Source organism: Triticum urartu, chromosome 3 (assembly GCF_003073215.2).
Source record: "Triticum urartu cultivar G1812 chromosome 3, Tu2.1, whole genome shotgun sequence".
In the NCBI taxonomy this organism is placed as follows: Eukaryota; Viridiplantae; Streptophyta; class Magnoliopsida; order Poales; family Poaceae; genus Triticum; species Triticum urartu.
Genome location: NC_053024.1, coordinates 72736824 through 72753619, shown reverse-complemented (window position 1 = coordinate 72753619; position 16796 = coordinate 72736824). Strand labels below are relative to the sequence as shown.

Sequence of the window (16796 nt, the reverse complement as noted above, 5' to 3'; positions counted from 1 at the left end):
CACACAAATCAATGAAGCTATTTAGATAGGTAGTGGCATCTTCACTAGGAAGGCCGGAAAACGAATCTTTCATGACAAGATTCAGCAAGGCAGCATTAATTTCACAAGATTCAACATCGGTAAGAGGAGCAATCGGAGTGCTAATAAAATCATTGTTGTTGGTATTGGTAAAGTCACACAATTTAGTATTATCTTGAGCCATCATGACAAGCAAGCAATCCAACACACAAGCAAACAAGGAACGGGCAAATAAAACGACAAATAGAGAAAGAGAGGGAGGATAGAGAAAGAGAGGGCAAATAAAACGGCAAGGGTGAAGTGGGGGAGAGGAAAATGAGAGGCAAATGGCAAATAATGTAATGCGGGAGATAAGGGTTTGTGATGGGTACTTGGTATATTGACTTTTGCATAGACCTCCCCGACAACGGCGCCAAAAATGGCTCGTTGTCGGGAGTCAAATCTTGACTTGCGCGAACCTCCCCGGCAACGGCGCCAGAAATCCTTCTTGCTACCTCTTGAGCACTTGCGTTGGTTTTCCCTTGAAGAGGAAAGGGTGGTGCAGCAAAGTAGCGTAAGTATTTCCCTCAGTTTTTGAGAACCAAGGTATCAATCCAGTAGAAGGCTACGCGCGAGTCCCTCGTACCTACACAAAACAAACAAATCCTCGCAACCAACGCGATAAGGGGTTGTCAATCCCTACGCGGTCACTTACGAGAGTGAGATCTGATAGATATGATAAGATAATATTTTTGGTGTTTTTATGATAAAGATGCAAAGTAAAATAAAAGCAATGAAAATAACTAAGTATTGGAAGATTAATATGATGAAGATAGACCCGGGGGCAATAGGTTTCACTAGTGGCTTCTCTCAAGAGCATAAGTATTTTACGGTGGGTGAACGAATTACTGTTGAGCAATTGATAGAATTGAGCATAGTTATGAGAATATCTAGGTATGATCATGTATATAGGCATCACGTCCAAGACAAGTAGACCGACTCCTGCCTGCATCTACTACTATTACTCCACACATCGACCGCTATCCAGCATGCATCTAGAGTATTAAGTTCATAAGAACAGAGTAACGCCTTAAGCAAGATGACATGATGTAGATGGATAAATTCATGCAATATGATAAAAACCCCATTTTGTTATCCTCGATGGCAAAAATACAATACGTGCCTTGCTGCCCCTACCGTCACTTGGAAAGGACACCGCAAGATTGAACCCAAAGCTAATCACTTCTCCCGTTGCAAGAAAGATCAATCTAGTAGGCCAAACCAAACTGATAATTCGAAGAGACTTGCAAAGATAACCAATCATACATAAAAGAATTCAGAGAAGATTCAAATATTGTTCATAGATAAACTTGATCATAAACCCACAATTCATCGGTCTCAACAAACACACCATAAAAGAAGATTACATCGAATAGATCTCCACAAGGGAGGGGGAGAAATTTGTATTGAGATCCAAAAAGAGAGAAGAAGCCATCTAGCTAATAATTATGGACCCGAAGATCTGAGGTAAGCTACTCACACGTCATCGAAGAGGCTATGGTGTTGATGTAGAAGCCCTCTGTGATTGATGCCCCCTCTGGCGGAGCTCCGAAACAGGCCCCAAGATGGTATCTCGTGGATACAGAAAGTTACGGCGGTGAAATTAGGGTTTTGGCTCCGTATCTAATCGTTTGAGGGTACGTAGGTATATATAGGAGGAAGAAGTACGTCGATGGAGCAATAGGGGGCCCACGAGGGTGGAGGGTGCGCCTGGGGGGTAGGCGTGCCCCCTACCTCGTGGCCTCCCTGTTGGTTGCTTGACGTAGGGTCCAAGTCTCCTTGATCATGTTCGGTGAGAAAATCACGTTCCCGAAGGTTTCATTCCGTTTGGACTCCGTTTGATATTCCTTTTCTTCGAAACCCTAAAATAGGCAAAAAAAATAGCAATTCTGGGCTGGGCCTCTGGTTAATAGGTTAGTCCCAAAAATAATATAAAAGTGTATAATAAAGCCCAATAATGTCCAAAACAGTAGATAATATAGCATGGAGCAATCAAAAATTATAGATATGTTGGAGACGTATCATTGCTATATCACTTAATTTAGTAAGATGTACCACAACAGTATCAGATTCATAGCCATAAAAAGGATCAGATTCAACCAAAGTAATTAACTCAGGGTCGACAGAGAAATCATAATCCTTATCGTTAATAAAGATAGGTGAAGTAGCAAAAGTAGGGTCATATTTCATTCTAGCATTCAAATATGTTTCTTTAAGCTTAGCTAATAATTTCTTAAGATTAGATCTAACATTGCAAGCTAAGAAGTCCCTAGCAGTTTCTTCATCCATTACATAACCCTCAGGAACAACAAGCAATTCATATCTAGGGGGAGAATCTTCATCATCACTTTCATCAATATCATCAGTTTCAATAATTTCATTCTCTCTAAGCCTAGCAAGTTGTTCATCAAGAAATTCACCTAGTGGCACAGTATTATCAAGCATAGAAGTAGTTTCATCATAAGTATCATGCAAAGCAGAAGTGGTATCATCAATAACATGCGACATATCAGAATGAATAGCAGGAGTAGGTGTCGCAAGTTTACTCAAAACAGAAGGTGAATCAAGTGCATAGCTAGATGGAAGTTCCTTACCTCCCCTCGTAGTTGAGGGAAAAATCTTGGTTATTTTATCTTTCAAGTTCTTCATAGTGATCAGCAGATATAAATCCCAGGTGACTCAAAGAATAGAGCTATGCTCCCCGGCAACAGCACTCGAAAATACTCTTGATAACACGTAAGTATAGGGGATCGCAACAGTTTTCGAGGGTAGAGTATTCAACCCAAATTTATTTATTCGACACAAGGGGAGCCAAAGAATATTCTCAAGTATTAGCAGCTGAGTTGTCAATTCAACCACACCTGGAAACTTAATATCTGCAGCAAAGTATTTAGTAGCAAAGTAATATGATAGTAGCAGTGACGGTAGCAAAAGTAATAGTTTTGGTTTTATAGTGATTGTAACAATAGCAACAGAAAAGTAAATAAGCGAAGAACAATATGTGAAAAGCTCGTAGGCATTGGATCAGTGATGGATAATTATGTCGGATGCGATTCCTCATGCAATAGTTATAACATAGGGTGACACAGAACTAGCTTCAGTTCATCAATGTAACGTAGGCATGTATTCTGAATATAGTCATACGTGCTTATGGAAAAGAACTTGCATGACATCTTTTGTCCTACCCTCCCATGGCAGCGGGATTCTATTGAAAACTAAGGGATATTAAGGCCTCCTTTTAATAGAGTACCTGGCCAAAGCATTAACACATAGTGAATACATGAACTCCTCAAACTACGGTGAAAGTGCAACTATCCCTAGGTGGTTTTGGTAATTCCTAACAACATATAGATCATTGAGCTAATGCTACTTGAAGATAAATATTTCAGGGAAAGCTCAATGATTGACATGGCATGAATTAGAAAGTGGACACCTCAAAATGCTAAGGACAAAAGATTGGCTCAAGCTCAAAGCACAAGACTCTACATTTTACTTTTAGTGATCCAATATCACATTGAGTCCATAGGAAAGGCCAATACTATTAAAAAGGGGTGAGGTGTTGCTTAATGAGTTGCTTGCTCAAAATGCTTAGTGATATGCTCCAAAAACTCTCAACTACTTTCTCATATCCACATATGTCCCAAACCAAAAGTCAAACTCGGCCCCACCAAAATCTTCTATCCGGCGCCACCGAGTTCACTTGACATAGCTACTGCCAGAAACCCTAGTCACTTCGGTCTCACCGAGATGGGATTGCAAACTCTTTGTTTCCCTTCGTAACGTTTCGTTCCAATCGAGATGAGCGATCGGTCCCATCAAGATTGCAATGCAAACTCTCTGTTTTCCCTTCGTAACGTTTCGGTCTAACCGAGATGAGCGAATCGGTCCCACTGAGTTTGCCTGACCAACTCTCTGTTTGTCTATTACCAAAATCGGTCCCACCGAGTTTGTGTAATCGGTCTCACCGAGTTTGTATAATCGGCCTCACCGAGTTTGTGTAATCGGTCTCACCGAGATTACATTATGCCCTAACCCTAATGGAATCAGTCCCACCGAAAATCCTAACGTTCACATTTTGAACTAAATCGGTCTGACCGAGTTATATGATTCGGTCCCACCGAGTTTGGTGATTTATGTGTAACGGTTAGATTTTGTGTGGAGGCTATATATACCCCTTCACCCACTCTTCATTCATGGAGAGAGCCATCCGAATATGCCTACACTTCCAACATACATTTTCTGAGAGAGAACCACTTACACTTGTGTTGAGGTCAAGATATTCCAATCCAACCACATAAATCTTGATCTCTAGCCTTTCTCAAGTGGCTTTCCACTCAAATCATCTTTCTACCAAATCAAATCCTATGAGAGAGAGTTGAGTGTTGAGGAGACTATCATTTGAAGCACAAGAGCAAGGAGTTCATCATCAACACACCATCTATTACCTTTTGGAGAGTGGTGTCTCCTAGATTGGTTAGGTGTCACTTGGGAGCCTCCGTCAAGATTGTGGAGTTGAACCAAGGAGTTTGTACGGGCAAGGAGATCGCCTACTTCGTGAAGATCTACCCTAGCGAGGCAAGTCCTTCATGGGCGATGGCCATGGTGGGATAGACAAGGTTGCTTCTTCGTGGACCCTTCGTGGATGGAGCCCTCCGTGGACTCGCGCAACCGTTACCTTCGTGGGTTGAAGTCTCCATCAACATGGATGTACGATAGCACCACCTATCGGAACCACGCCAAACATCTCCGTGTCTACATTGCGTTTGCTCCCTCCAAACTCCTCCCTTTACCTTCATATGCAATTGTTTTACATTCCGCTGCTATACTCTTAGAATTGCATGTGTAGGTTGATTATTGTTTGTGCTAAGTTGCTAAAATCTGCCAAGACTTAAAATTGGGAAAATGCTAGATTTTTATTTGGTCAAGTAGTCTAATCACCTCCCTCTAGACATACTTTCGATCCTACATACGGTCATCACCGGTAAGTATCCCGATTATTGTCACTCGGGGGTAACGGATCATAACACATAATAGATGACTATAGACTTGCAAAATAGAATCAAGAACTCACATATATTTATGAAAACATAATAGGTTCAGATCTGAAATCATGGCACTCGGGCCATAGTGACAAGCATTAAGCATAGCAAAGTCATAGCAATATCAATCTCAGAACATTGTGGATACTAGGGATCAAACCCTAACAAAACTAACTCGATTACATGATAAATCTCATCCAACCCATCACCGTTCAACAAGCCTACGATGAAATTACTCACGCACGGCGGTGAGCATCATGAAAATGATGATGGAGGAAGGTGATGATGACGATGGCGACGGATTCCCCTTTCCGGAGCCCCGAACGGACTCCAGACCAGCCCTCTCAAGAGAGATTAGGGCTTGGTGGCGGCTTCGTATCGTAAAACGCGATGAATCCTTCTCTCTTATTTTTTTCTCCCCGAACACGAATATATAGAGTTGGAGTTGAGGCCGGAGGAGCACTAGGGGGCCCACGAGGCAGGGGGCACGTCCAGGGGGTAGGCGCGCCTCCACCCTTGTGGACAGGGTGTGGGCCCCCTGGCCTTGATTCTTTCGCCAATATTTTTTATATATTTAAAAAATAATCTCCGTTGATTTTCAGGTCATTCCAAGAACTTTTATTTCTGCACAAAAATAACACCATGGCAATTCTGCTGAAAACAACGTCAGTCCGGGTTAGTTTCATTCAAATCATGCAAGTTAGAGTCCAAAAACAAGGACAAAAGTGTTTGAAAAAGAAGATACGATGAAGACGTATCAGGCGGCTACTAGAGGGGATGTGGGGAACGCGCGTGCTGAAATGTCCCTCATGCCAACCGCTTTTGCAGGATACAGGGCACCAACGGGGCAGGGGAAACTTGGGTTTTCGTGGGTGGGGAGGGGGGATTTACCGCGCCCCTAAATTTTTTTTAAGTGTCAGACACGTTTAAGGTTTTTGTTTGGGTCATTTTTCGTCTAAAAGTATAAACTGATGGTTATTTTGCGGTTGGGGTGATTTAGGGGTATGCTAGAGACGGTCATAGGCGCCGGGTCCAGCCGCGTTATACACGGTATACATGCAATAGAGATTGTCTCTAGATTTATTTTCACAGTGGGGGAGAAAAAAATACTGGTATGTCCGATGTCAAAGGAACGGTGCGGAACACGGATGGGAGCGTAGACAGTTGGGGACAGACCCAGAGGTAAAGAGCAAACTTAACCGCCGCCGCCGTCTCTCCCCCCTTCCCCGCGCGCCTGAGACGGTGGCCACCGTGATACGTTCTAGGGTTCAGCTCGCCGGCGATGTCGATGCCGTTACCGGGGCGGACGCTCGTCGACCTCGACGGCGACGCGCTGGCCCACTGCGCGCGCCACCTCGGCGCCCGCGACGTCGCCAGCCTTGCTATGGCCTGCCGCCCGTTGCGCGCCGCCGCCTACTGCGACGCCGTATGGTACCACCTTTACAGGTCTCTTCCTTCACCCACTTTCCTCTTTCCTCTCGCTCTCGTCCGATTCGGGAATTCAGATTTAGGCGTCAGTACACTCAGCTGTATAGGGCAATTTGTACAGGCCCAATAGGTTTGCCCCCTTTTGGTGATTGCACGGTGTAGACGTGTGCTGTTGATTGGGACCTTTGTGCCCGGAGTTTACAAATGATCGGTTTCCTGTTATGATTGGGATACGAAGCTTTTGTGTGGCTAACAAATTGGGGAAAATTGATTTGCAGCCATATTTGGTGCCGCGGCGACGGTTGTGACTGGAAAATTATGAACCCTCTACTATGATTTTCTTGTTTGAGCAAATAGAGTTAAGCTTGTGAGAACATCTGGTTTGGGTGTCAGCTAGGCTGAGGAAGCCTCGATTGAACGGTACATCAATTATTGGGATGGACTGAAAGGGAGGAGATCCTGTCATTTTTCAGATTGACTTTCAAGTGTCATCTTCATTGCTGTATATGATTGGTTGACATTGGATAGGTAAACTTGATCATAAAACTGTCAGAGGGTCCGTGGGTCCACAGTTTGGTGGCACTTTATTAGTTATCTTGGTTGTTAGGATTGCAAGCTGCAGACTTATCAATCGTCTGATTTGTATCTCTCCAGCAAAGTAGAATATTTGAAATATGGAGCAACAGTGTTGGTGTTTATGGTATACTCCCTATGCGTCGTAACAATAGTGTTTTTTGGACATTGACACAGTTTTCAAGGCGTTTTTTGGATAACTTGATGTTGAATTTAAAAATGTTGTTTCACAAAAAAAGAGAGCGGTTTGTACATTAAGAGTGAGCTCAAGTTTAGGGTTTCAGGTACTATCATACATTATGAACGTCTATCTATTACATGTTGAAGATATCAATTTGATGTTGTCGGTGCTAGTTATTTTTCATTCTAGAGTCAAACCTAGAAATATTGGACTCATACAATTCAAAATGACTTATATTCTGACTCTGTTGGACTAACTTTTTTAAGGAAAAGTAGTTTTTGGTAGTTTAATTGGATAAAGCTATTATGTAGGTGGAGGAATTGTCACTGTCTACACAATATGAACTTTATCTAATAAGGTGCATGCAATTTGAAAGTGACAGGCAGCGAATGTTTCTTTTACGTTGATGCCACTACAAATGCTTGATGGTCGTTTGTTCGCTTTTATGCTTTGCATCAAGTTTTACAGTTTCTACGAGTTGATCAATGTCGTGTAATCCTTTTCTGAACTCACATAACTGTATCTAATGTTTGAGTCTATGCTATATAGTATTTTCAGACTTTGGAAACTACACATGTATCTGACTGCCCACTTATTTATCGCATCATGACCATTTGAACGCTTAGGGGGCAATGGCCGTTTCAACAAGTGCCTCGTGGAGCTTTGGGGATTAGAGAACTATACATTCGGAGGCACACTGAAGTACATCAAATGAAATTTGATGATCCCTTATCATCTATTTATTATCTAGATCCCACGGAGCCGACACCAAGCCATCTAATGCTTGATAGGAATGGTGTTTGGTTCTCTCAAGTGAGTGAAATGCAACAGTATTATGTGTTTTTAATATAGCAGATTTGCTCTTCTGCTTAAGTAATGCAGGTTGTTACAGTATCAAAAGCTTATTTGTGCTAAGCAACATATGCCGTGCAATTTCCTCTGTGCAGGGGCCAGTAGTCAAAAGATTGAGGCTTGGTCTGGACATGGAATTAGTGGAAACCTACAGGACCCATAGCGCGAGGATCACTTGTATGAGGTAACCATAAAGCAAATAACCATTGCTCTTTAGACATTTGTAGATCTTGTTACTTTTTAGTCAGCTTATCTGATGTTCAAGGTTTTTTTTTTGGGGGTCAGTTTCATGTACTCAACCCTGTGGGGAATCAAGGGGTGAACATTGAATCCTTTTTTTTTTCTATTCCTATAATAATATCAAAGATAGTACATTTCTGTGCTACTACCTCCGTCACGGTTTAGAAGGCGCGCTTAGAAATTCTCTGGGACCTAGGTGGTTATCTATTGGTTGTGAGATGGGCTAAAAAATATCATTCACACTACGCATGCATATAGAAATAGTATATCGGAGTAATAATTAGCTACTAAAAATAAATGCAATGCGCCCTAAACCTTGGCTATTATGGAAATGCACGTAAATTTAACTGTGCCTTCTAAACTGTGACGGAGGGAGTAACAGATGTTAGGATTTAAGATCCATCCCCACTTTATGTCTTGGACATGACTCTTGAATCCCCGCATAAAGAAAATTTCTGAATTTAGTAGGATGTTATGACTAACATGTTATTTGGAACAAAATGACCTCATCTGACTTTAGTTGTATTAGTCTTGCTTTATATCTTTGCTTCCATTTGTTAGAAAAATAGGCAACTTCATTCAGTCTCAGTACATTGGTTATATCTTCAGATTTTGTAGATTTGTTTTTACTTCATTCTCATCTTGGGTTCAAGTCTCGACTTCTGCAATTTAAATAAATAAATTGCTTTGCTTTCTTTCTGCCCATGCCACATGTGAGAGGGATTTTGAAGTATATATGGATTGCCCAACCTTCTCCATCAGTTTGTACTTTTGGTTCTAATGGTTGGTGCATGAAACTATATAATGCCCATTCACTGAACATCTTATGTTTGGTATAGTAGGATGTTATGACTGACATGTTACTTGGAACCAAATGACATTATCTGACTTTTATATATTATTTTTCTTCATTTTTTCTTTCATTTGTTAGACAAATAGGCAACTTCACTTCAGTCAGTACCTTGGTTATATCTTTGGACTTTGTAGATTTGTTTGTGTTACGTCTTGGTGACAATGTCATTTTTTTACTTCATTATCGTCTTGTTACAGTATCATTTCTTTCACTTAATTTTCTTCTTTCCTAGCAGAGAGGAATTGTTGCAAATCATTTTCATGATTACTAGCTGGTTTATGTTTGGGATACAGTATCCTCATTTCACAATTTAAACTTTTATTGTTTCACAGTTCTATCTGTGATTGGCTTTCCACTAATGCCCCTATTTTGCACAGTATAAAAATTACTGTGCCTGCTGAAAGTCGCAGAGATAGGAATGTCTTATTATGTTCATTTTGCAGATTGTTCCCACTAATCGACACCCCATTGTATCGAAGTGATGCACATAGAAATGAAATGGCATTAGTCACTTCAAGCACAGATAGAACAGTCCGTCTTTGCTGGAAGGTACCTCATTTCTACGTTACATTACCCTGTTGATACAACATGTACTCCCTCTAAAGAAACATAAGAGCGGTTAGATCACTAAAGCAGTGATCTAAATGCTCTTATATTTCTTTACAGAGGGAGTACGTCCTTTTTTTGTGAGGATACAACATGACCATTCATGATGACATCACTGACTTTGTACATGAGTGCAGAGGTACTTGAAACAGGAATAATAATAAAAAACAAACTAATTGCTACTCCCTCCATTCACAATTATAAGGTGTTCTAACATTTTTCTGATTCGGATGTATATGGATGCATTTTAGTGTCCCTGTTCACCCATTTCAGTCCATATGTAGTCCATATTGAGATATCCAAAACGTCTTATAATTGTGAACGGAGGGAGTATTACTTATGGTCATTGAATGACTGTAAAATATAGTTATTAAAATGATAGAAACTCTTGAAAAGAAATTTTAGCTGTTAGATGGACATCGGTTCCTCTTTGTCTCAATTCAAATATGAAAATAATAATACGTGGCTACGTGCTAACTTTTCTCTTCTGCAATTGCTTTCGTTCCTTGTTTTGTGCTTGTGGTATCTATTCATGACATTGTGAAGCGGCCACTGTATACCCTGACCTGCCGTTTAACTTTATGCCAACCTCACTAACTACTAACAAAGGTATGCGGCAGTACCCCTTGCTCTGCCTTGTCTGCCCCTCCGTGTGCTTACATGTTAGATTCCATGGACTAGTTGCCGGTGAGAAAGTGGTACTCAAGCATGGTAACCAGGAGACCTAGTTAAGTGGGGTGAGGATGGAGAAGAAAATTCTGGTTAAGAGGGGTGCCGCTTATGTAATACTGGCTGCTAGAGACAAGGCCGGATCTAGCCTGCTGTAAACTAACAAGAGATAAAGTAGATCTAATCTTCTTAAACTCATACGGAAGGATATACATAGTGCGAATCTGATATTCTAGGGACTGGAACCCTTATGCAGTGGCCTTCATTCCTTGTCCAGCCTGGCTGACTGCATGTATGGGATTTTCGACATGAAATTACACATGAGCCTCCAACATGCTGATGTGCCGTACATCCTAGCGTGTCCTTCCTTCCCAAGTTCAGCCTCTTCCTGGTCACGAGGTATATAAATAGGAATATTTGGATATATGCCCTTTTGAAGTGCCCAGTTGGAAATGCCAACACACAGTTTCTGCTTCGATATGTGTCTCTGTAGAGTTGTAATGTAAACAGAAATACGACATTCGTCCAAATTTACCTCAAATTGGACATTTATGTCCCTGCGGATCCTCTTTCTTCTTCTCAGTCATCCTCTTCATGTTCCTCTTCCCTTGTGCAACATGGGCTTTCTTGTCCCGCCTCAACCTCCATACTCGGGGCCTGACCTCTGTCAGTGCATTACACATGGCCATAGGGCTCATCGTTGCCACACACGTCATGTGGCTGAGTACATATTTGTTGAGATTAGCCCCGACCCAAAGAGCAGGGGGGCGGAGAGATGGCGTCGTGCTCCACACAACTTGCAGAGACAGCAAGGTGAGCTGGAGAGAAGGTGCCGCAGCAGGAAGGTGGTGAGGAGGTAGGAGACACAGGCACTTTTATCCAATACTAGTGAAATTCTTCGGTCAAGGACATGCTTATAAATATGGCAACTCTGCAGTGGCATTTCATGAAGTTGAAACCTTGCAGTGTCATTAGAAAATCTGGGCAATTTTACAGTCATGCATCTAAATTATCTTTGTAAATAATGTGATGGTTAGCTAACATCTTCAGTCACAATAACACATCGCGGTGGGGTATGGTTTTGAAAGGCTATATACCTAACTCCTTGAGAAGCTAGTGCTAAGCGTGATTTTATAACCTTTTTATGTAGGGCCAATCACGCTGTTACAAGGGCCATTCAGGACCTGTTACTGCTCTGGCTGACAAATTGCTTGATGACGGTGAATGCAAAATACTCGCAACTGGTGGTGAAGACTGCACCATTCGCCTTTGGTCTATGAATACAAGAGCAAAAAAACACCCTCTAATATCAACTTTGCATGGGCATGAAAAAACACTGTCACTTTTGTCTGTTGCTTGGTACGTACTGTCAAACCATCTGAATGGAGCTTATTCTACTATTAGTCGGCTATTTTTTGTGTGTGCAAGCGCACCATTTATCAAACTGGAAAGCATTTCGATGGCTTTTGTACAGTTGCAAGGTTCCTATACTTTCCAAGGTTTCTTAAATCATGATCCATCAGCACGATCATTGAGCTTCTTCTTTGCTCTTCAGGCATAAATCCTCCCTGCTGGTCAGCAGTTCCAAAGATACAAAGGTAATAGAACATCGAAGAAAACTTTATCTGAAATATTTCATTAATAGGAGTAATATTGTTTAACATATTCTGTGTGGTCCACAACTGAGCCATTTGATGCTCATGGTAAGCTCTATTGTTTGTATGTTGCTTTTCACGTTGTTATACTGCATCACAGGTGAAAGTGTGGGACACAATGGCACCTCCTTCCAGTGTCTCATCATCATGTGTTGGGGGTGCTCATCTTAACTCAAGTGGTCCACCGATTGCAATCAAATGCTACGAATCCCTTTGTTACATTGCTGCTGGATCCGAAGTGACAGCAATTGATTTGAGGACGATGAAGAAGGCTTCTGTTCTTGCACTTCGTAACCAAAGAATACTTTCTTGTGAGATGCTGCCCTCTGAATGGCTAATATGCACGGGCATAAAAGACAAGTAAGCTCACAATATCTGTACAATCAGTGCTTTCTTCATGCTTCTAGCTTCGACTGCGTTGCAAACCTTACCTATCTATCATTATTTGCTGGACAGGGCTCTTCTGTGGGATATTCGTAAGCCTCAAGAACTCAAGCACACAGTCGCAGAACTGCATTCAGATGGTCCTGTGACGTTGCTTCACTTGGATCCATACAAGGTAGTGATGGGCGCGCCATGGGATGGTCAGGTCCATGTCTGGGAAACCCGGACGGGCCACTTGGTGAACAGATTGAGTTGCGATGAGCCTGTTAAATCAGGAGGGAGAAGCACAGTGTCAGCCATGGCTGTGGACGGGTGTAGGATTGTCACTGCAGGGAGTAGTTCAACCAGAGGCAGCCTGTTACACTACCAAGACTTTCTGAGATCCTCAGTTCCTGTAGCTTTACCTGGCAAGGAAGTTTCCAAGTTCTGGGGATCTCAAGAATATGACGATGAAGACTAGCGTAACTTATTATTTTTCGAAACGGAGAAGACTAGCGTAAATTATCAACAAAAAGGTAGCATTGCATACAAGATGAGATTTTGAGAGCTCAGCCCTTATGCTAAGCTGGTGCACATCTGTCTCTTTGCAAATGGGCCTGCACCATGCCTGCGCAGTTTGCTTGTAAGGCTTCATCTGTAGCTACATACATATTGTTTTTCTCGAAAAAGCTACATATATAACATGAACCTTTCTGTAACTAGTGGTGACAGGATAATCATGTTGTTCTTCACCATAGAATTACAGTGGATTAGGTTGAGTTTCTCAAAAACGCGAGACCTAGTCCCCTCAGTATACCTCTGAAGGGCAGTTATAGTTGTACTGAACATATATGCAGAAGTCCAGTAGCACATGTGTTGTTTTCCTTCTTATTTCCCAATCTTTGCTGACAATCATATGATCATTGTTAGATTTTCTCATAGCGCAGGAATCATACCCCACAAGCAGAAGTTATTACCTATTTTGCACTTATGCAACATACAAGTTCAGATACAAGACATGCTGCAGTTTATCAGGGATTTAGTCTATCCCTGTTCTCAAGGAATGTATTAGATGTGGAGCAGTTCATTCCTTATCCTCTCTTGCACATGGAGCATAAATGATCTCCTGAGAAGTTTGATGGCCTCAGGTGTTGCGATCAAGCTGAATGTTTATTAGTTTCACAGATGGGAAAATGTTTTTCGAGAGAAGTCAATCAAACTGAAGAACTGTGGTGCATGATGTGAAGTTTGAGAAGACTATTATTTTCCTGTTTTGGCAAACTATTGCTGATGGGAAAGCTCAAAGCAGCAGTGCAAACTATCTGTTAATCACATCAAACATGTAAATCAAATAGTTTATTAGTCAAATTATGCGGCGTTAATCACATCAAATTTGTAAATTGAATAGTACAATGGTCAAATTATGGGGTAACCTGGAGATCGCCATTTTACCATATTGGACAGAAAATAGGCAGAAGACTTTTAACTTGGTCCGAGTCTAACACGAGGGCTTTGGCCTGTAACCTTCAGAGAATGGTCTGGCTTTTCGTATCCAATTCCATAAAAAAATGGTGCTCCAGTACTGATTTCTGGCTCGATTGTTTGTTCTTATACATGAAGGTAACCTAGGCTGAAGCCATGCTTCAGTGTGAATACTATCTGAATTCCAGCACAGTTACTGCTGTATTATATTCAGCTACAATGTCAAACATGGTCACTGGAGATAAGGGAGAACTAAGTTTAACCTGCAGTATGTTGAAGTCAGCAATGTCACAGTCCAAGTTGCCAATGCAAGGTGTTTACACGCTACAAATCCGGCGGCTCTATTGCTAAGGACAGAGGTGAGTCTCTATTATGATTATAATCATCTATCTTCTCCATGGAAAAAATCGTTGGTGTGACCAAATTGTCTTTGCTTTTTCTCGCGCCTACTGTAGGCAGTTGACATTTGAACTAGTAATCTTCTTATCTTTGTCATCATTTATATGTGACAAATCTAATTAGTTATGCAGTTGAACCAGTTGCGCTGGTACAACGTGCAATCTCGAAGTTGATTGGCATAAGAATGTCTTGGGTTTACTTCCTATGAGACTTTCCTAGGCTGTTAAGAAGAAGTATCATCTTAGATGTGGACAAGCTGTCATTTTTCTCATGCTTTCCATGTAGACTTGAGAAGAAACCATCTTTCCCATGGTTTAGTGATCTCTATTTTTTGGCTTTGCATATTAACTTGAATAAAGCAGAACTCTGTTCGACCTCTTCGTTTACCAGGAAATATTGCATGTCTCAGATCAGTTTTTTTTTCTGTAAGACTTTTTCCATATATTTTCTTGTAAAAGTAAAAGGAATAATTGTGAGAATTGCAGCCTCCTACCAGTATTTCACTAGAGAATGGTTTTGCTTTAGTATCTGCTCCTTGTTCGTGCTAATAGTGCATAGAATGGCAGTATCTGCTTGGAGGGTACTCTTTTGAGAATGGAGGCTGAGCTCAGCCTGAAGCTCAACATGGGGACAGAAAGTTACTTCGAATATTTTAGTTGAGCACTGCGAATATGCCTTTTTGTCACTGCCCCTTAAGCTTTAGGAAGTCAGTGTCAAGTAAGTGTGAAAAGGACTCATCCTTGTGTGCTGCAGAGACAAGTTGAACCGGGCCATTTCCTGGAAACCACCTAATACAGCCTTATCTTTTAGCTCATTTCCGCCTTTCTCGCTAATGATGATTACTTGTGCATTAAACCAGGCCTATCGAGTTAACCACCGACGTATCGTGGCCAGAAGACCAAAATATTGGGGTGTTGTCAGTGCCATAACAGAATAATCTATGTGAATTGGCATGCCGGGATGAATTCGGCAAACTTTGATATAATTTAGCGCATAGGAACTCAGGTCAGTAATTCAGAAGTCAGAATTATGAGCAGACACATCATGTTAACATGTGTCTGCTGTCATCTCTATGCTTTACCTAACATTTAACATACACTACATGTTATCTTCACAAAATTTTACTAGTTGATTATGCTCTTCTGGATCTTTCCTCAAGAAAATCCTGGCACCGATCCAGAAAAGTCAACAGAGGTTAACATTTCATCTTCGTTGTGAGTCATTGTGCTGCATTATTTGTCTGAACCCTTTGACAGAAGAATAGTGAGGGTCACGCAGTCCCCCGTTTAGGTTTACTTCGTTTTGATTGATCAACAGCTAGGTCAAACAATTGTCTGCTTTCATATGCTGTATAATGAACATTAGCAAGTAAGCTACTATCAGCATCACATCTTAACCAATTTGCTAACAACTCAGTTAATTACTTGCCCAGACCACTCTATGATATGTGCCACGACACACCGTTGTATTTAAATGAACTAGTATTAGCAGGTAATCTACATGTTTGTCTTTACCATACCAGCCATTTCAGTCTAGAGATGAAAAGCCAAGTGTTGTTATGTTACTTGTTTAGGTTAGGTGATTAGCTAAACAAATTGATCCAAGCTTGACTATGCTGGTTTCTTGCTGTTTCCCAAATGGAGATCATAATGTGCTGTCATTACACTCCAGAAATCAACAATGTGATGCACTGATGCTCAGCTGTTCAGATTTTGATCTCGACGTTTGCATTTTGTTAAGTGGAAATGTTATACAGCTGTTGCAGTTATTTTACCAGAGAACAACTAAGATTGATGACCGACTGGCCTTGACTGGTTTCGTTACCGATAACAACAAACCATGTCGATTAGTGCTAGGACTCAGTTGTGGTATGGCATATGCCAAAAACACATGGGTCTGAAGATTTACACATTGACAACATTGCCCATCATAATCACCTCTTTTAGCCGTTTGAAATTTAAAATAATACCCAAACTCTTAAGTTTCTATGCAGAAAGAGGAATATGTACCAACACTTTATATAATATATATTGATGCCATTTACAAGTTCTACTCTTTTGAAGGTTTCCTTTCCACATGAATTCCAACAACAATTGTTGTTCAAGTCTTGATCTTGGTCAAGTAAACGTAGTTATTCCGGGAAAAATCGCCATTAATCAATGTTCTAAATCTGACAATCAAGTCTTATTGGGATGTATGAGCTGTGACAATTGACTTCTCGCTGTACCATTATTAGTCCTCCTCAACTCTAGTCTTTGCTAAGACAGATCCATGATCTGACATTTCGATAACTTCTGACAAATTGTTGACCTCGAGTATTCTGATGCACAGACTGCAAGAAGATCCCAACAGATACTATTCCTTTTGTGTCCAAACTACACTAGAACCGCTCCCATAGG

General features: G+C 41.2%; 1 protein-coding gene across 1 annotated transcript; it reads left to right on the top strand.

Moving 5' to 3' along the window:
• The first annotated feature begins 6240 nt into the window (after positions 1-6240).
• Positions 6241-13407, top strand: LOC125542943 (guanine nucleotide-binding protein subunit beta-like protein). Its single transcript, XM_048706172.1, has 8 exons — positions 6241-6542; positions 7905-8091; positions 8226-8314; positions 9667-9772; positions 11649-11857; positions 12054-12096; positions 12254-12513; positions 12610-13407. The coding sequence occupies exons 1-8, from the start codon at positions 6379-6381 to the stop codon at positions 12995-12997; spliced, it is 1446 nt and encodes a 481-aa protein (XP_048562129.1). The 5' UTR covers positions 6241-6378; the 3' UTR covers positions 12998-13407.
• Positions 13408-16796: the final 3389 nt, after the last annotated feature.